At 48.7% G+C, this 19,747-nt stretch overlaps 1 protein-coding gene across 1 annotated transcript in view; it reads left to right on the top strand.

Moving 5' to 3' along the window:
- The window catches only part of LOC311341508 (uncharacterized protein), a gene marked incomplete at both ends in the record, with an annotated part of 63,615 nt that overhangs the window by 10,300 nt on the left and 33,568 nt on the right, over window positions 1-19,747 (top strand). Inside the window, 28 exons of the mRNA XM_084466341.1 lie at window positions 25-226; window positions 443-583; window positions 865-1,050; window positions 1,430-1,501; window positions 2,322-2,448; window positions 4,331-4,464; window positions 5,832-6,029; window positions 6,504-6,653; window positions 7,031-7,210; window positions 7,507-7,623; window positions 8,112-8,261; window positions 8,635-8,787; window positions 9,214-9,429; window positions 9,917-10,021; window positions 10,919-11,063; window positions 11,526-11,737; window positions 12,131-12,349; window positions 12,515-12,621; window positions 13,033-13,186; window positions 13,834-13,933; window positions 15,490-15,659; window positions 16,086-16,301; window positions 16,425-16,615; window positions 17,129-17,249; window positions 17,578-17,728; window positions 18,203-18,342; window positions 18,539-18,694; window positions 19,029-19,151. Of these exons, the coding sequence (XP_084322467.1) occupies window positions 25-226; window positions 443-583; window positions 865-1,050; window positions 1,430-1,501; window positions 2,322-2,448; window positions 4,331-4,464; window positions 5,832-6,029; window positions 6,504-6,653; window positions 7,031-7,210; window positions 7,507-7,623; window positions 8,112-8,261; window positions 8,635-8,787; window positions 9,214-9,429; window positions 9,917-10,021; window positions 10,919-11,063; window positions 11,526-11,737; window positions 12,131-12,349; window positions 12,515-12,621; window positions 13,033-13,186; window positions 13,834-13,933; window positions 15,490-15,659; window positions 16,086-16,301; window positions 16,425-16,615; window positions 17,129-17,249; window positions 17,578-17,728; window positions 18,203-18,342; window positions 18,539-18,694; window positions 19,029-19,151 (4,336 nt within the window). The remainder of the gene's footprint in view (window positions 1-24; window positions 227-442; window positions 584-864; window positions 1,051-1,429; window positions 1,502-2,321; window positions 2,449-4,330; window positions 4,465-5,831; window positions 6,030-6,503; window positions 6,654-7,030; window positions 7,211-7,506; window positions 7,624-8,111; window positions 8,262-8,634; window positions 8,788-9,213; window positions 9,430-9,916; window positions 10,022-10,918; window positions 11,064-11,525; window positions 11,738-12,130; window positions 12,350-12,514; window positions 12,622-13,032; window positions 13,187-13,833; window positions 13,934-15,489; window positions 15,660-16,085; window positions 16,302-16,424; window positions 16,616-17,128; window positions 17,250-17,577; window positions 17,729-18,202; window positions 18,343-18,538; window positions 18,695-19,028; window positions 19,152-19,747) is intronic.

The raw sequence follows: 19,747 nt of genomic DNA, 5'->3' as shown, positions 1-19,747 counted from the left end.
ACACAAAACTCACTCTTCTAACAGGTAGGTATGCCTTCTGGAGACGTGTGTCCCATGGGCTACTTCTGCCCGGGGGCAACCATGCACCCCCAGCAGCACCCGTGTCCGGTCGGGACCTGGGGCGACACTCTGGGAGCGCAGGACCTGTCTTCCTGTGTGCCCTGCCCTCCGGGACGGTACTGCAGCAGCACGGGACTCAGCCGGCCTTCTGGGGACTGCCGCCTTGGTACTGACGGGGAGGATCAAAGGACTGAACGAATAGTGTTCAAAACGTGTTTTGTGTCGGATGATATTTGAATGACATGATATCTTTTTCAAATATGAGATTTTGATTAGGTGGTAGGTTAGTTCTATGGTAATTCTGTTTTAAAAGCATATAGATAGTTTGAAATATTGATCGCAGAGTCCTGAATGCGGCGTGTGCGATTGCTTGGATTTGTAGGATACTACTGCACAGGAGGGGCGGAGTCGCCCGCGCCCTCCGACGGAGTCACGGGTCACAGATGTCCCGTTGGACACCGCTGTCCCGCGGGCTCCTCAGCAGCAGAACCCTGTCCGGATGGGACTCACTCCAACTCTACTGGTAGGTCACTGGTACTGGTAAACTCTTTCCCTGTTTTAATCCTCTCTCTCTCTCATCTTGGTGTCCCTGATTTGTTGTGTTCTATTAAACTTATTTTGTGTTCCCCGTTGGGATTTCTCAAAGACGTTCATTCTGATGTTTACTTATTTAGAATTTAATTACCTGTTCCCTTTGTGTTGTTTTGCTTGCTCAACACTTTGTACTGTTCTGGACTAATAAGTGCCCTATAAATGAAGTGGGATCTGTTTTTTAATTGTATGAATGTAACTTTTCTACTCCAGGCGCTGCAGTGTGTGCACACTGCCCTCCAGGGACCTACTGTCTGTCGGGGGAAGGACTGCAGCCCTGCCCCGCTGGACATTACTGCCTGGGGGGCAGTGTGGAGGGCATTTTGCCCTGCCCTCCCGGGACCTACAGCCCTCAGCTGGGCCTCAGCCAAGTGGAGCAGTGCCTCATTTGTCCAGCAGGTGACAGTAATGGTCTACACATGTCTTGTGTTGAACGTTGAGGTCAGAGACAGAGCCCTGACTGTGTTTGTGTGTGTATAAGTGTGTGTCTGGGTGTGGGTGTATGATTTATCCGATTTTGCTGTCTGTCTGTCTGCTTATCGTTGTTTATTCTGTATGTATATCCTCTGTCTGTTTTTCTGGTTTGTCTGTCTTGTTGGCTTGCGTGTTAGTCTGTGTCTGGTTGCCTGTCTATGTGTCTTGTCGGTCTTGTCTCTCTGGTTGTCTGGTGTTTCCATCGGTTGCCAGTCTGTATGCCTGTCTGTCTGCCTTCATTTGCCAGCAACAGACAGCAATAAGGCTCTAGATGTTGTTCTCCTTTTTGAACTCTCCTCCGCAGGGAGGTTCTGTGACGACTGGGGTCTGTTTGAGCCCACCGGGCTCTGTGCTGCTGGATACTACTGCCTCGCAGGTATACTAAAGTTAAGGGGGTCGTTAAGGGGGTCGTCATCCCTCCGCTGCGTGTGGGGACGGACAACGCCCCTTAACTGTGGTATAATGAGCACATACCACAGCCTGTCATGATCTATTGCTTTTATAAAACGGTTACGTAAGTATGGCGAAATGAAAGTCAAAGACACCCTCAATTTTGAAAAAGCGAGAAAGTCAGAAAAGCATTTTTTTTAACAAATACAAAAAAGTTGTTCCTCCTGGCTGCCTGCAAAGTGTAAGGCGGTTGCTATACAACACACTGTAGCGTCCTTCAGAGAGAAGGCTAGGCTAGAGACAGTAGCTTGGTTCGCCAGCAATTTAGCCTACTATCGAGTTCACTCACCGTGTGCCTATTGCTTTATAACATTTCCACCCTCTCCAGCAATCAACATATTTTTAGGCTTCAGTGAACTATGCTATTGCTTTTATATATAAATAAACAACAGTTCAAGTTAGGCGTGGAGTGATACTGAACTCTGTAAACTGAATGGGCGTCATAGCTGTGTGTATACACTCAATATACAACAGTTGGGAACCAATCAGATCGCTTGATTTAAGCCACCCGTTTTATACTACATAACAACGATCAATTGTATATATATATATACCTATATACTGCGTGTCAGAGGACCTCCGGGTCCCTGCAAGGGTTCACTCAAGTGTGGAGACAACATCTCAGCACACAAACAAGCAGCATCTCTATCCCCCGCTCACTGTGTGTGCTGTGTATACATCGTTGACACCGGCACAGGGAGAACGCCGCCGTTAGTTCCCACTAACATTGATTTTTGTGCCTCAAGGGATAAACTTCCGGAACCCGGATGGAAACTTCAGCATGGGGGTGGGCGGGGCGTGCCCCCTGGGGATGTACTGCCCCGAGGGGACCGGGCGCCCCCTGCCGTGTCCCCGGGGAACCTACTCCCACAGGTTGGTTCCTGGAGCCAGAGACCCCTGCCGTTTCTCAATTTGCGTTCTTGTCTGTACTTGTGTACTTTGCGTTCTCGTGAAAAGTCATCAGTCGTAGCCCAAGTACTGTTCCAATTCAAAGTACGCATCAAGTCAAGTACAGACGAAAGACCCGGAAGTGTTCTCGATGCGTTCTTAAACTGGCCGTTCCACCGAGGATGCATCAGAGGGGACTTGTGTGGACTTGGGGCTGTTAAATAACCCAGGATGCATTTCGCATTCCCATGTTTTGAAATATTAGTATGTTAGCTATAATAATAGGCTATATAGGAACATTTAAAATATATAACAAAAATGAAGGCCTATTCATTAAAATATTTACATACTATTTTAAAATGAAAGAGGCTGGGGTTTTGTTTTATATAATTGGTTTATATTGTATAAGTTGCTGATAGAGGAAACCCATCGCTACGGCAACGGAAATCCCGATCGGATCCATCCGATCGCGCACGTGTGTGTGTGTGTTCTAATCTGTGTAATTTCTCGCTTGTTCGTAATTATTTTGTCAATAGCCTACTCTCCAACTATATAGGCACGCGCATCTGTACCCTACATATAAAAAGTTGTGTGTATAGCTTATACACATGACACGCATATCTTTTAATTTACATTCAAAATATTTACATACTATTAATGAAATTAACTAAATGAAAGGCTGGGGTTTTGTTTTATATCATTAGTTTAAATTGTTCAGTAGTATATGCCTACATGAGGCCGTAGCACAGTTAACAGAGTCCGCTGCTGTTCCAATCGCAGGTGCGTCCTCCCGTCCTCGGTAGTCTGTACTTGGAAGTCCGGACTTGCCAAGTACGCACTTCCAAGTCCGCGAGTCCGTAGTTTGCGTACTTGGTATTGAGAAACGGCTCCTGGCATCAACACTGCCCTGCCCTGGGTTACAGGGGTCAAATTCCCCCGCTGGAATCTTCCTGGCTAATGCTGGGTACTCACACACTAGACGATTTTTCCTATTTGGAAAAAGTGTGAGACAATACACCTAAAGATAGATTAAGATACATTGAACTGTATTGGGTCCATTAGGATGACAAATCGGGGCTTTGCTGACCAGAGTTGGAAAAAAGGGAAATCAGGCACAGAATCGGTCTAATTATCTTGCAGTGTGTAGCCAGCATGAGGATGATCCTGCTCACAGCAGTGGAAGACACTTGGGATAAAAGTGGCACGTATAGGCCTTTATCCCAGAGATAATAGCTGGGGTGATCACAGGTGTACCTCATGACATTAATTATAGGCACTGGCATGCCTTCAGACCCATAATTAACTAAATGAGCAACACCTGTTTTCGCCCCCTTACTATTACACCTCTATGATGATGGCCTATTAGTCCCCAAACGAAAAACGGCTTGCATTTGTGCATCCGTGTATCCGGGCGTGCATCCGCACATGTTCACCGTGTGTGTGTCAGTACACATGTTACACGTGTGTGTATGCGTGTGAGACCTTGTGTGCACATGGGCGTGAGTGTACCACGACACGTGTACATGCGCGTGCACACGTGTGTGGTTCTTTGTATGCATGCATGCATGTGGTCGTGCGTGTATTACTACATGTGTATATGCGTGTGCATGCATATGTGTGCGTATGCATGTGAGACCTTGTATGAATGTGGACGTATGTGTATCACTTCACATGTGAATGCCCGTGTGTGTGTGTGTGTGTGTGTGTGTGTGTGGGTGTGTGTGTGTGTGTGTGTGTGTGTGTCCGTGTATGCATGTTGGCGTGCGTGTATCAATACACGTGTACATGCGGGCGCGCGTGTGTGCGTGTGTATGTGTGTGTGTATGTGTGTGTGTGTGTGTGTGTGTCCGTGTGTGTGTGTGTGCAGGTTTCACCTGACAGAGCGGTCAGGCTGCGTCCCGTGTCCCGGGGGCCAGTACTGTGGAGCCGAGGGTCTGACCCGGCCGTCGGGCCCCTGCCGCGAGGGCTTCTTTTGCTCCGGGGGCGACACAACTCACACGGGTAGGGAGGAGGCAAGGAAAGAATGTGTGTGTGTGTGTGTGTGTGTGTGTGTGTGTGTGTTAATGAAGCTATGGTTGAGCGATGGAGCGAGAATCAAAGGATTGATCGGTTCCTACGCAGTTTCCGGTTCTCATAATGTAAGGAGTGTGTGTGTGCGTGCGTGCGTGTGTGCGTGCGTGCGTGCGTGCGTGCGTGCGTGCGTGCGTGCGCATGGGTTAGCTCCCACCTCTGAAAGACATGTTCAGTCAAGCTAATTGGAAGGCTTGAGTTGCCTGCGAAGCGTGACTAATGAACGTACGCAGTGCACAACACTGCCTACATGCATACACATAAGCTTTTGTTATGCCCCCCCCCCACCCCCGGCCGATCAGACGGGTAAAGGCTTTTTGTTCTATTGCAAAAATAAATCAAAGCATGCTGCATGAAAAGTTGATGTCATACAGTTGACACTGACTTTGTTTGGTGGAAGTGGAACTGACTTGTCAACCTATCGTCAAGGCAACACGGACGTCATGGCACTGCGGTTCGAGCCCAGGGCGCTAACTTTGTGAATGACCTTATGAATGCCCGTCAAAGCCAAATCAGACCCCACAGTGCTCCCAAGTGATCGGAGGTTATTCTCAGTAGTGTAAAGGTGTCGAATTCTGGCTTTTGGTCTGCATGCTGTGTTTTGGAAGTCAAAGGACAAAGCCAGACAGTCCTCTATTCAGGGGATCGTACGACAGGAAGTTCAAATAAGAGACCAAAACTCAAGCCAATAGCTTTGTGTTTTCTGTAACACTAGAAATGTGGTCTTGCACTCTCCAACAGGAGTTACTAGTACTATGTACTCTTTAGTACTCTCTAATAGGGGTTACATCCTTGAGTATCACTTTGCACTCTTTAGCACTCTCTAATAGGTGTGATTAACCCCTCAGTAGCCAAATACACTCTTTAGCACTCTCTTACAGGGGTAATTACATCCCTGAGTATAATAATGCACTCTTTATCACTCTGACAGGGGTTGTTACACCCCTGAGTATCAGAATGCCTTATCATGTTGCCATTGTTAAGTCCTTATCAGCAGTTATGTAAATATTTACTCTAGCTACAAGGCATTTTTTTTTTTTTGTATTTCAATTAAAATGCCTGATGCAACTCAAAGGGGGAGGTGGGGACTGAGAGTTTGAATGAATATGGATGTGGCATAATCAGTATGTTATGAATAATCACTTGAGGATGAAAAGCATTGATTCATTTTGGAGGGATATGTTGAATAGCTGCTTAATTAGAGCACATCACATGCTTAATCACAATAAACGCGTTCCCCACACAGACCCTGTCATGTCCTTTCCTTCTCTCTCTCTCTCCGTGCATACCAGGCGCAGACGGGGATGTGGGGCTCTGCCCGTCGGCCCACCACTGTCCTGGGGGCAGTGCTCGCCCCTTGCCCTGTCCCGCTGGGTCCTACACCAACCTCAGGGGTCAGACCAGCTGCTCCCGCTGCCCGGCTGGTTATTTCTGTCCCGAGAAGACGGGGAACTTCACCTCATTCCCGTGCCCCCCCGGGTACTACTGCCCTGACGGTAACACGCCGCCTCCCCCCCCCACCACCACCGCATACAGCCGCACCACCGGGCTCTGAAAGGCCTCGGAAAGTTGCTGCTTTTAAAAGTGTATAGTCCTTGCCCCCTGCTTGCGTGATGTGATCGTCTCGCTGGGATTTCACCGGCGTACCTCAGGGGGACGGTGATTAGAGGATCCAGATGATGTTTTCTCATGTTCAAGATCTTCTTTTTTTTTCTGTACCTCGAAAATCTCTGTTTAATGCTAAACAATGTGAGTGATATGTTGTAGCGAATATCTGTAATCGCTGGATTGATCCGAATGTACGTGATTGTATCGGCTATTCGCGAGATGGGTGGGCCAAAGTATAAATACCATACAAACATACCTTTTTATTAAGGATCAAAATATGACAATATATGACAATATGACTTATGATTATAATCCCAGTTGCTAACCAGAACATTTCTTCTAATGGGGGGGTTTCCTGGCAGGCACCAGGCATGCTACCCAGTTCCCCTGCCCGCGCGGTTACTACAACCCAGAGTCCATGACCCAGAGCTTGGACAGCTGTCTGCCCTGCCCCCCCGGGCACTACTGTGAGAAGGAGAGGCTCACCAAAGTCTCTGGGAAATGCAAAGGGGGTACGTAGCAGCGTCTCCTCCGTCATTTCGGTTTTTCTCCCAGCTGCCCTTTTTCGTTCGCCAGATGCTCAGATGTGTTCCACATTATGCGTTTGGCCCCCTGTGTAACCCTAGGCATGCGTGTTTGGAATGAGCTTTTTTGGTTCATCTACAGTATGAATAAATGAAGAGATATTATGTAAACCCAGACAAATGTAGGGAATGCAGGTAGAAATACGCAATTTAAGAAACACATATTAGGTTTAATCCTCCGGCTTTGGTTTTTCTATTAACTCATTATCTTGACTGTGGACCCTTTTAACCCTTGATATTAAGTGTTTTTTCCTCACACACGCTTCTTCTCCTTGTTCCCCCCCCCCCCCCCCCGTCTGCGGCAGGCTGGTTCTGCGTGTCTGCGGCGTGGAACTCGCAGCCCTTCGACCTGGACAACTACACCAACGCCAACTGCCTGTGCCCCGCCACGTCCACCGGGGGGCGCTGCCAGGCGGGCTTCTACTGCCCGTCAGGCAGCACTGAGCCTCTGTCCTGCCCGCCAGGAGCCTTCTGCAACGTCTCTGGTAGAAGGAAACAAACAGTGATCCATCGTCCAATCACATAACCCCCCCCCCCTCAAAAAAACAAATCCACCCAGGGATGATATATTAATGGATAATGCGTCCTTTGGCATGCGTTCTGATTGTGTCAAACTCAATTGTTGTCTGATGAGTCCATTCATTATTTTGGAGGTGACGCATATTTGATGCTTATTAGTGATGCATTTCAGTTTTTATGTCAAAGCAGAGGATCTAATTGAAGGGCTGTATTGTATCTTTGAAGGCTGTGCCAGCTACTTACCTAACTGTATTTACCTCAGGCCTGGCGTTACCCAGGGGCCCCTGCGCTGCAGGGTTTTACTGTGTGGGTGGAGCCATTAAAGCCAAGCCAACTGATGGAGTGACGGGCAGTGTCTGTCCCCCCGGGACCTACTGTGGTGAGGGTCTGCAGTGGGGCCCCTGAACATCAATTATCGGCCAACAATGTTATTCAGTGTGGTCACGTTTATAGCTACCAGAAAGCACAATGCAAGAGGGAAAAACTGGTCTGGTTCTTGGTAATTAAAGAACCGCTGAAATAGCTATCATAAATTATGTACCACACGTACTCTGAAATACTCTTGGGGTTAGAGTTCCAAATTATACATTTTTAAAAACCTTTTTTAGTGAAGAAAAATCACAAGCAGGATTAAAAAAAGTTTGGCTCTCATTTACCATATGTATCTTGGATGCCAGACACTGTGAGATAGATAAAAAAAAAACGTGTTATGCAATGCTGGCATTGATCGAAAGTGTCCGACTGCTTTTCCAGAGAAAAGATTAAAGCTTCCATCTGGTATCCATTGCATACAAATCAATTCTGCAACTTACAATACGGTAAAACGTACAATCATTCGCTAAATTTATTTAACACGTGCGTCTGCAGTGGAAGGCTCGGGAGAACCGGAGCCCTGTCCGGCTGGTACCTTCTCCCCAGCGCCGGGCCTGGCTAGTGAGGCTGGCTGTCTGCCCTGTAGCGGCGGGTTCTACTGCAGAGAGCCAGGGCTCACCGCTCCCACCGCCCCCTGCAGTCAAGGTGACCTGACCCCGTCCGCTTGTTGGCAAATGAACTGCAAACCTTGTTTAAAAAATGACACGCTTCTCCTTCCTTCTCCTTTTCTAACAGTTTCTCACATCTTACGTAACTACAGTTTCTGCTTAACTTATTGCTGGCATTATATGTTGGCATCACGTTATTTTGGCATCTATGCTAGACTCCTAACCATCCCTGGATGGAGGGAGCCATTTTCTGGGTTCCCTCTCAGTGTTTCTCGAGGGCTTATTTTTAGAGGGCTTATGTTTGGAAGGCTTATGTTTAGTGGGTGTCATATAAAGTGTGAATCTTCGAACCCCTTTTGAGACCCTAACTGAGATGAAGGTTCTGGCTGAACGTGACTTGATGTGTTCAGGGTTCTGGTGTCCGCCTGGCCAGAGACAGGCTATGGCCCTCCCCTGCCCCCAGGGTCACTACTGTCCCCGGGGCAGTGCAGCGCCACAGCCCTGCCCCTCAGGAAACTACCAGGATCTGGAGAAACAGGCCGGCTGTAAAGTCTGTCAGGCAGGTAGGAGCGACCGCACAGAAGCCTATTTAGAATTCATTACGTTATTTTATTCTGTTTTTGGGGTCACTTATTTTCCACTGAGTATGTTTGTTTTCATTTTATGGAAGCTTTGGAGCTCATGCAAGATAAATTGTCTTCATAAATAATTTGTATTTATTTACTTATTACTATTTACTTATTTAGCAGACACTTTTATCCAAAGTAACTTACAATGAATTCAGATCCATCATGTTGGAGTAGGTAGCGGGTTAGGTATCTTACTGTAAGATGCCAGCAGGTAGGCTCTGGACATGGAGGATTGAACACAGCACCCTATGGCCCTTGGAGTCAAACACCCAGGACATAAGACTATTATTCCAATGCCCATTACATGCCTGTTACGTTTTCTCTCATAAACCTAAATGTATCTGCCTGTCTCTGTCCCAGGCTACTACTGTGACCTGAGCCTGGGCCTGGCCAATGTCTCTGTGGTGAGGCCCTGCCCTAAAGGACATTACTGTCCAGCGGGAACCTCCTTCTCCACCCAGAACCCCTGTCCCATCGGCTCCTTCAACCCCAGGGAGCGCACAGACAGCCCCACAGGTTGTCTGCCCTGCCCCCCTGGTCAGTACTGTCCTGCTGTAGGACTTGCTATGCCTGCAGGTAAGACTGAGGACTACACTCTATTCTATTATATTCTATTATATTCTATTCTATTCTAAAACACTCGGCTCTGCTTTTTTCTATTCCAGTTTTATTCAGATTTCTATGTTTTGTATTTATTTATTTATTTATTTATTTATCTATCTTTGAGAAGTAATATAATGAGTCCAGTTTGGAGGTTCTGGAGAATTAAATTCACTTAAATTCCATTAAATGACTCTATTGTGTTCTATTTTATTTGAATGTTTTTCATAATATTCCTGTGTTTTCCTTGTATCCCTATTCCATTGCATTTAAATGATAATGTATTCCTATTCTAGTCTGCTCTGTTCTATTTCCATCCATTCTGTCTTCTCCCTTCCATTCCAACTGTCCAACTGAGTCGGTGGCAGTGGCAGTGGGAGCCGGTCGGGGAATATAATTGTGCCTCAGAGTTGATAAGTGGTGCAGCCAATGACGTGCTGCTGTTACATCCCCCTCTGTTCAGGGCCGTGCCTGGGGGGGTTCTGGTGCAGAAAGGGAGCCGTCACAGCCAGTCCCCTGGATGGAATCTCAGGCGTCCTGTGTCCCCCTGGTCAATACTGCTACGCAGGTCACTGGCTCCTTTTCCCACTGTAGCACACATGGATCAATACTGTTATGCTATAGTTAACAATTATTCGCCGAAGGCAAAGTGAATAGTGGGGGCTATTCCCCACTATTCACGGAGCCTGTGGTGAATAATTGTTTTAGTATATACTACACGTGAACACTCAAAAATAAACATATCACTTTTTGCTGGGATTTATTTGTTTAATTTATCGAGTTTGAGATCTCAATCATGGGATATTGCCCAATATCCCGAGATAGCGAACCAATCAAATTGCGCCATCTTAGGAGGTTCACGTGTAGCATATACTAAAACTATTATTCTAGCGGCATAATGAACCGCTCCCCTTTATATTTATATCATTAATATATCATTTTTATTGTTATTACGGTTGTTGTTTTCTGGAGCATTATTCTGCATAATTGTTGCGATCAATGGAACCATAGAGTCGACAAATGCTGCAGTACAGCATTATATTACAATCCTTATTCATGTAAAACTTGCATTAGAAACACAACACAGTTGATGGAAATTAGAGCAGAGAATTTGTGATTTTGGTTGACCCTGTTCTCCATTTCTCACTCAGATGTGCTGTTAAGTACAGTCCAGTTCTTCCCCTCTTGTTTCACTCTTAACAAGTGCTGTAACACGTTGCCCTGCCATAAATTTAATATTCAGACCCTCATTAGAGTCTGATCTCATTTATTTTGCCTCCGTGCCACGGAAAAAGGAAGCAAGAGAGAAGGAGAGACTAGTTCTCCAGCATTACCATTCCATCGGCAACCCCTCTCCATGCAGCCTATCCTTCCACCACCCATAATTAATGCGTCACCCGCAGCCCTATTGTACCCTAGTTTACATAAATCTAAGTGTAGGTTGCTGCTTGTGTCTTTGCTCCAGGCACCCCGGCTCCGGTGGCTTGCCCTGCAGGCAGCTGGTCCAACAGCTCGGGCGTGCGTAGCCAGGGTGACTGCAGACCTTGTCCTGCAGGGTACTATTGCAATTCCGCCGGCCTCACCGGACCCATGGGACTCTGCGGTGGCGGGTACAGTAGTGCACAGCATAAGCGCACAATACTAATAGTGGATGTAGTGAACAGAAACTTTAAGACCGACTCCTCCAGGAGTTCTGTTTTGCATGTTGGGCGTTGTAGAGTTGGGTCACTCTTACACTTGCCTTACTTACATAAGAACCGTTTCTAGTTCTCTTCTAGTAGCTATGTTACAGCTATGCTGACAAATGTTTGCAATGTATATAATACTCTGCTATTTGCTCACTACTATTTACCTCTGGATTTGGTCATTTAATCTGTGCCTTTTATCAAATACCCTTCTTACTAATATATTTCCGTCATTGAGACTGACACTGGAATGGCATCCACAACCCTAAGGTGTGTCAAACCCACCCAGCCTGTCGAGTATCCTTTCCGGGGTTGTATGTACTGGCATCATCCTCATTATCCTCATTATCCTCATTATCATCACCATCCTCATGCTCGTCCTTGTAGGTATTTCTGCGTTGAGGGAGCTGTCACATCCACTCCTGCAGATGGAGCTACAGGTGGCTCCTGTCCCCTTGGCCATTACTGCCCTGCTGGGGCGGGACGTCCCGTACCCTGCCCCCCTGGGACGTACGGGGCCGCGACCCACGCTACAGAGTGCCAGCCCTGCAACGCCGGATGGTACTGCGTCTCAGGCTCCCAGCAGCTCTGTCCTGCAGGTCGGTTGTTTGCCATGAACCCCATCCCGAAAAAAAACGCAAGCCGAGCCAAATGCATGCTGGGTAATACTGACAGATCGTTCGTACGTGTGTGGCACCTAAGTTATGCGAAAACGTGTTCGGCATGTGTGTGTGTGTGTATGTCCACACAAGCATAGCGTACACACACATGTCCCACTTACTGCATCTCAAACTACACCACCCTCACCACCCCTGCCCACACCCACCCCCCCCACCGTAAGCCCCCCATCAAGACCCTGACCCAATAAGTGGAGTGAAGATGGGTGAATGACGGGCAACCTGATGGGAGGATGTATTTTTTTCTCTAATAACTTCCTGCACTAGTTTATTTATTCATTGCTGTGCACACGCTCCCCCTCCCCTTTCCGACAGGCTTTTACTGCCCCGCGGGATGGGGCCACGACCCGCCAGGCTGTCCTGAAGGCACTTACAGCGGAGAGCCGGGACTCCAGTCCGTCTCTCAGTGCAGGCCGTGCCAGGGAGGTCATTACTGCTCGTCCACGAATAGCAGCGGCGTCACCGGCCGCTGCCGCGGGGGATATTACTGCACCCAGGCGAACACGTCGCCCACCCCCCTCTCGCGGGGCCCAGGTGTGCTACACCGGGTGGGGATGCACCATGCTCCGCGTGCTCTACTTTGTGAAGTGAATGAAGTGCTTGTTCGTGGAAACAAGGACCCATTACGGTCTCTTACTCGGTGCCTGGCGCTTTGCTGGGAAGTCATTACTGAGTTCATGTGTTTTTATTCCCGTTAAGGAGAGGGTGGGCCCTGTCCACCTGGTTTCTACTGCCCCAGAGCATCCGTCCAGCCTCTGCCGTGTCCGACCGGAACCTTCTCTAACCGCTCCAAACTAGTGGCTCAGGTAGCGACTGGATTTTGATTCGTTAGGGTTAGGGTCAGTGAGAGAAGTCAATTCAACTTTTTCTCAAACTGATTTATTTATGGAAATTGTTTGTACGCAGACTCGTGTCTACCCACTGCATTCCACCTGCATGTCTGACTCAATCATAATAGAAAATAATTCATTATCTAAACCTAAGCCACACACTTATCTATTATCTCATATCTATACATATCTATTTCACATTTTGGCCACTTTCCACGTCTGTCTCTCTCTGTGTCTGTCTCTTTATCTCTGCCTGTCTGTAAGTGTCTACCTATCAATCTATTTATCTGTCTTTCTATTCATCCTCCCTCCCTCCCGTCCATCCATCCTTTCTGTGTGTGTGTGTGTGTGTGTGTGTGTGTGTTGTCCACCCATGCGCCCTCTCAGGAGGCGTGCCAGCTGTGTCCAGCGGGTCTCTATTGTGACAGAGAGGCTCTCACCGCGCCGGCGGGGGAGTGCAGGCAGGGCTTCTACTGCGTGTCGGGATCCGAGCGGCCCGACCCTCCCACCAGGGACGCCAGGGGAGGACCCTGCCCCAGAGGTAGGGCCCTGCTCCAGCCCCCCCGGGCGAGCGGCACGCAGCCGCAAGGAAGATGAATAGGAATAGTCTGATAGTCTGATAGCCTGGAAATGGCTTTCGTAATGGAAAATACGGGAATGAAAGGAGGCCGAAATACACTTTAGGGATAACAAAGGTATGAAAGTCTACTGCCTCCATTGAATCCACTTCCCCAGGATGGTACTCAGAACACGCTTTCAGTTAACAATGGAAACAAACAGCTGTGCACTTCATGATGGTAATCAAAGGATGTCCCTTGTGTCTGCTGGCTGTGTGTGTGTGTGTGTGTGTGTGCGTGTGTCTGCTGTGTGTGTGTGCGTGTGTGTGTGTGTGTGTGTGTGTGTGTGTGTGTGTGTGTGTGTGTGTGTCTGCTGTGTGTGTGTGCGTGTGTGTGTGTGTGTGTGTGTGTGTGTGTTTTACTCACACGGAAATGTGTACGTGTCTGTGTGTGCGCGTATGAGTATGTGTTTGTGTGTGTGTGTGTGCGTGTATGGGTGTGTGTGTGTGTGTGTGTGCGTTTGCCCTGTGTCTGTGCAGTGATGGTGTCTGTGTAAATGCACGCGTCTCCTATGCGTCTCCTATGCGTCTCCTAGTCGTCCGCCCCTCTCACCCCGGCTCTGCGTCACCAGGTTATTATTGTTCCGAGGGCTTGGCGGTGCCTCGGCGGTGTCCTCGGGGAACCATCAGCGAGGAGGAGGGCGGGGCCAGCTGCAGCCCCTGTCCCGACGGGTAACCACTCCGCTGGGCCACACGCACTCTGCAAGCTCTGCAGCATACACCCCTAATTATACACACTATATATAGTATATATATATATATATTTATAAAACAGGTGGCTTAAATCAAGCGATCTGATTGGTTCCCAACTGTCGTATAATGAGTGTATACACACAGCTATGACGCCCATTCAGTTTACGTTTCACTCTAGTTCCGTATCACTCTGCGCCTAACTTGAACTGTTGTTTATTTATATATAAAAGCAATAGCATAGTTCACTGAAGCCTAAAAATATGTTGATTGATGGAGAGGGTGGAAATGTTGTAAAGCAATAGGCACATGGTGAGTGAACTGCTCGATAGTAGGCTAAATTGCCGGCGAACCAAGCTATCGTCTCTAGCCTTCTCTCTGAAGGACGCTACAGTGTGTTTCATTGCAACCGCCGCACACTTTGCAGGCAGTCAGGAGGGACTACATTTTAGTATTTGTTAAAAAAAATGCTTTTCCGACTTTCTCGCTTTTTCAAAATCGAGGGTGTCTATGAATTTCATTTCGCCATACTTACGTAACCGTTTTATAAAAGCAATAGATGACTTCAGTCTGTGAAATGTGTTCATTATACCACAGTTAAGGGGGTCGCCGTCCCTTAACTGTGGTGCAATGAGAACATTCCACAGCCTATCGTGATCTATTGCTTAAATATATATACACACCATATCAGTGGCGATTTCTCTAAGACAAGGGAAGCTCAGCTTCCCATAAATTTCAAAAATTAAGTGTTATGGTACATTTCATTGACTAAAAATGTGTTAGAACACAATTTTCATCGTACATTTCATACACTTATACACACAATTCCTTGCTTTAGTTTAACATAATTCCCACATTTCCTTGTTCAAGTTTATTATCGTTTTGGTAGTTGGCCATCACTTTGATTCAGGGAGCCTGAGGTCTGTATTGTCCTGTATTCAGATCAGGAGTTGCAGGGTGACAGGGGAAAGCTGTGTGATTTCTTGGTGTTCCTTAAAGACATGGAGTTGGACAGTGCAATGCCTCAGCTTTACAAACTGTTCTCATTAGTGGCAACAATCAGAGCTACATCTGCAGGTGTAGAAAGGAGTCTAGTCCTACACCCGTAACACAATGGGCCAAGGCTGTTTAAGCAGCCTAGCTCTGCTGGCCATTGAGAGGACACTGGTCAAGTCACTGGAAAAGACAGCTAGTTGGTATGACAGAGCATTTCCTTGAAAAAGAACAGAGAGCATAATTTACATATATATATACATAAATTGACAGTTTATATGATGTAGGCCGAAAATTAGCTTCCCCTCTTTGAAAGACCAGCAGCCGCCACTGAATTCAAGAACCGTGACTTTGTGACCCGCCTACTTTAGGTTTTCTTCACTTTTTGAATGTCTGTTCTCAACCCCCCTTACACACACACACACACACACCCACACCCTGGCACACACACACACACGCATACAAGGGCGAGGAAAAAAAATCTATCGACGTTCTGCAACTGATGCGGGGAGTCAATTGTGTCCCATTTTGTTTTGTCTGGCCAGGTTTTACTGTCCGCGCAGTAATGACTCCCTGTCAGAGCGCTACGAGTGTCCTGCGGGACATTACTGCCCAGCGGGCACATGGTCCAGACACCAGTACCCATGCCCGGCCGGCTCCATCAACCCTCGCCCCGGGACGGCCCGACCGCAGACGTGCACGCCCTGCCTGCCAGGTCACATGCACCTTTCACTCTTAATGATACAGTAGGTCACTGGAGACTAATTAGCAGGCCGGGGTGCTTAACGTTTACACCCCACCCAAGGAGCCCATCCAGGCATGCGGTGGTTGATGAGGAGCGTTGGCTCCCATCGGCATTGTTGGCGGTCAGCTGGGGCACTTGAATACGGCCTGGAGGAGTACACAGCAAGGGATGATTGCTGAAAGTAAATCGATACCTGCGGAGTGGCGGACGTGCAAGGAGACACTGAACTACTTGGACCAATCAAGCTTTTCTTCACTGCTGCTGGAAACTAATTCCAAGAACACAGGCGTTATTGGGCGTTATTTTGTACTATTCAATCAAACTCTCTTTCTTTTCTCTCTCTCTTTCTTCTTTCTTATCCTCTCTCTCCACCAGGTTTATTTTGCCGTGCCCCAGGGCAGAGCGCAGCGTCAGACCAGTGCTCCGCCGGGTACTACTGCGTCTCCGGGGCCAGCTCCCCTACGCCGGAGGACGGAGGTCTGACGGGCCACAAGTGCCCTGAAGGTCACTATTGCCCCCGGGGCTCCTGGGCCCCTCTGCCCTGTCCGCAGGGACACTACAGCGCCGCCGCCGGGAACACCGGGCTCTCCGACTGCCTGCCCTGCCCCGCCGGTGGGTCGGCTGTACCGGGGGTGGGGGGGTTGAATGCCTGCCAGAGTGTCAGAGTCCCGGCAGAGTCGCGTGTTTCACATGTGTATCTGATGATGGAGGCATTGCGCCATTTTTACCCTGCAGGCTTCCTGTGCACCAGCAGAGGCCTCTCTTCTCCTTCCGATGGCTGCCCGGCAGGAGCCTACTGTCCCCGGCTGGGGAACGCCAGCCTGCAGCTCCAGCAAATCAGTTGCTCTCCGGGGTACAGGTGTCCACCGGGCAGCGCGAGCCAGATGCCCTGCCTGCCCGGGACCTACCAGAGCCTCCCTGGTCAGGTAGGAGGAAGCGGTGGTGGGTTGGTTGGTGGTTTTGGTGTGAGGGACAGGCGGAACTGTGGATGTTTTGACGGGCAACACAGTCGTGTTTGCTACTGTGATCTTGTGGTGATGGGCCACACCTTACTAAGGCCTTTGCTGTTAGACCCACCGCCTCCCTGGTTGCTTGTACAGTGGCAGGAATGGGCTTTGTTAATGAAGCCCAAATGATATATAGTTTTTATTTTATTTGACTAGCCCTCTTAATAGCATGCATATGATCCTGTTTCGTAATTGCGTAAAATAGGAAACGGCCAAGTAGAAAATTATATTGATGATTAGTTACATAATTCCTCCTCCCTTATCCCCAACCATGCATTCATGGAATGTTAACAGCTAGAGCAATGCTGCTGCTGCTGCATACTGTCTAACTCATTTATATCTTTCAGGCCCCCGTCGTGCAGATTTATATTCTTTAGTTGGGCTCACCCTCTCTCACCCATTCAGTCATCCATTCATCTGCGTTCCCTGCAGGCGGAGTGTAGTGTGTGTCCAGCCGGTTCCTACTGTCCCGGGTCGGTGGATGAGGTGACAGGAGACATGTCAGGAACACACACACCTCTGCCGTGTCCCAAAGGACACTACTGCCCACCAGGTGAGTCCGACCAGACTAGAGCAGACAGGAGATAACGGCAGATAAATCACATCTCATGGTGTCCCTGGGGAAATTAAATCATTCCTCATACATCTCCCATCTCTTCGCATTCAGTCATAATAGATAGCACCAGACGGTGTGTTTTATGTGTCTACCCCCCTTGTCTGTAGTCAATGCGTGTTCAACAAGCTGCGCTGCGTGAAAGACAAAAAGGGCACACGAGGTTGCAGCCAGTGAACAAAACAAACAGACCCCGGAGCGCTGGGGGACCCGTTCATCTTGCTTTGTGGACCATCTGTGGACTTGACGGGTGGACATTGATTCACAGGAGCGCAGTCTGGTGTGGCCTTCCCGTGTCCAGCTGGCAGCTTCAACGTGAGGACGGGGGTGTCCAGCAGGGGGGGCTGTGAGCCTTGCCCCCCAGGGAAGTACTGCAGTGCCGCCGGGCTGGCTGCCCCCACCGGGCTCTGCTCCCCCGGGTGAGTGGGGAGTCCAGACACGTAGCGGCAACGCAGGGTGTCTGTCTACACACAGCCCTCTTTTTGAAATTGCATCCTGCGCCTCTCTGACACTGTTGTTTTTTTATCGGTCTTTCTTGCTTATCGCCTCCTTCGCCTATGTCTTATCTATCTCCTGCTCTTTCCTTTTCTGTACGTGCGCTCTCATTCTCATTTCTCTCTGTCATTATCTCTCTCACTCTCTCTCTCTCTCACTCTCGCTCTATCTCCTTCCCTCTCCATCCCTCGCTCTCTCTCACGCTCGCTCTCTCTCACGCTCGCTCTCTCTGTCTCTCTCTATCTCTCGCGCGCACGCTCACACTCGCTCTCTCTGTTTCTCTCTCCCTCCCTCTCCCTCTCTCTCACACTCCCACTCTCTCTCCCCACCTCTCCCCCCTCCCCCTCTCCGCCCCCCTCGCTGTATCTGTGCACCTGAGGGGTGCTTTCTCTCCTCAGTTACCTCTGTATACAGGCGTCTGTAACTCCACAGCCAGGCGGTGGTCCTACGGGGGGCCGCTGCTCACGCGGCTCCTACTGCTCGGCGGGGGCCCGACACATGGCGCCGTGCCCACCAGGCACGTTCAGCCCCCTGGAAGGTAACATGAAGTGGGAGATGCAACAACTCTGCATATTAGAAGGTTCCACTGTAATCCCATAAAAGCGTGCGGGGGTGGGGGGGGGGTCGTCACATGTTTGTCGATTCATGCCGTGCCACAGACCTTCCTAAAGTTTCCCCTTCCACAGAAACTATATTTCAGTCACGGGCTCGTCTTGTTCATCGTTCGTTCCCAGGGGCGACGTCTGTGGCAGCCTGTCAGCCATGTCGGCCCGGGCACTACTGCGGGGAGGCGGGACTGTCCCGCCCCTCCGGACCCTGTAATCCGGGCTTCTACTGCTCGCAGGGATCCACAACCCCAGCGCCCCGGGGTGACACAGCAGGGGGCCGAGGTGAGCGAGCAAAGTATTCTGTACAGTCAGCTGCCTCTCTCTAATTCATTTCCTTCGCAGACTCCACTGATCCCTGATGGAGTCCTGTGACTCTATATTGACAAATAAAGCCGAGAAACATACAATCAGCTCTTTTTTTTGCATTTCTGACAATTTTATTTTTTGCTGTTATATACCATTCAGCCGTGGCAGGCATTTCTATCGAACAAATCTATGTGAAGGTCCCAGCGGCCTTTCCTTATCGGGAATGAAAACCAGTGGCCCTGGCCTTTTAGCCTGCGAGCTAATCTAATAAGCAATGACATACAATAAAGGTCCATTGTTTCCGTTACAGGAAATACCACATCTCCTTCCCGTCCCCTGGGCAATGCCACCGCGGGTCATCTCCACGGAGACGTCTGTCCAGTGGGCCACTACTGTCCCAACGGGACTGCAGCACCGCGCCCCTGTCCTCCAGGTGGGTGATCAGCCCGGAGGTGAGGTCTATAGGAGGACTCTCTACCACATCGCCATGGCCACAGATCCCGGGGGGGGGGAAAATATATTGAAAATAAATGTATAATTTAATAGGAGCCGACTCCATTTCTTTTAATGATTCTCCCATAAACGCAGCACATCTTCCTTCTTTCAGAGAATGAGTGGTACTGCCTTTGGGGATATGTGGTTCTGTAAAATAGGTAAATATTGATAGTGATTGTCTGAAGTGATTCATTATTGCAGCCACTATTAATGGCTGTGTGTCTGTTACAGCAGATCACTTGATATTCGGTGGTGATATTATTGGTGATCTGTATTCTCAAGAGAATATTATTTATATTATATCGTTATAATGAGATCTGTGCCCTTGCAACATAACATATCTGCTGCTGCATTGTCGTGAGGAGGCCATATTGCCCTATTCTTATCAAGGCTGTATTCTATGTTCTGTCCAGAGTTGTTCTTCGTAGCCTTTCCAAGGAACTATAATTTATGGAAGTTCTCCCGAAGGTACAATGTACTCTGACGATATCAGGATATCAGACCAAAGTTGTAAAACCTAATATGAGCACAGTC

This window comes from Micromesistius poutassou, assembly GCF_964030765.1.
Source record: "Micromesistius poutassou genome assembly, chromosome: 4".
NCBI classification, from domain to species: domain Eukaryota; kingdom Metazoa; phylum Chordata; class Actinopteri; order Gadiformes; family Gadidae; genus Micromesistius; species Micromesistius poutassou.
This window is presented reverse-complemented; position numbering and strand designations above follow the sequence as displayed.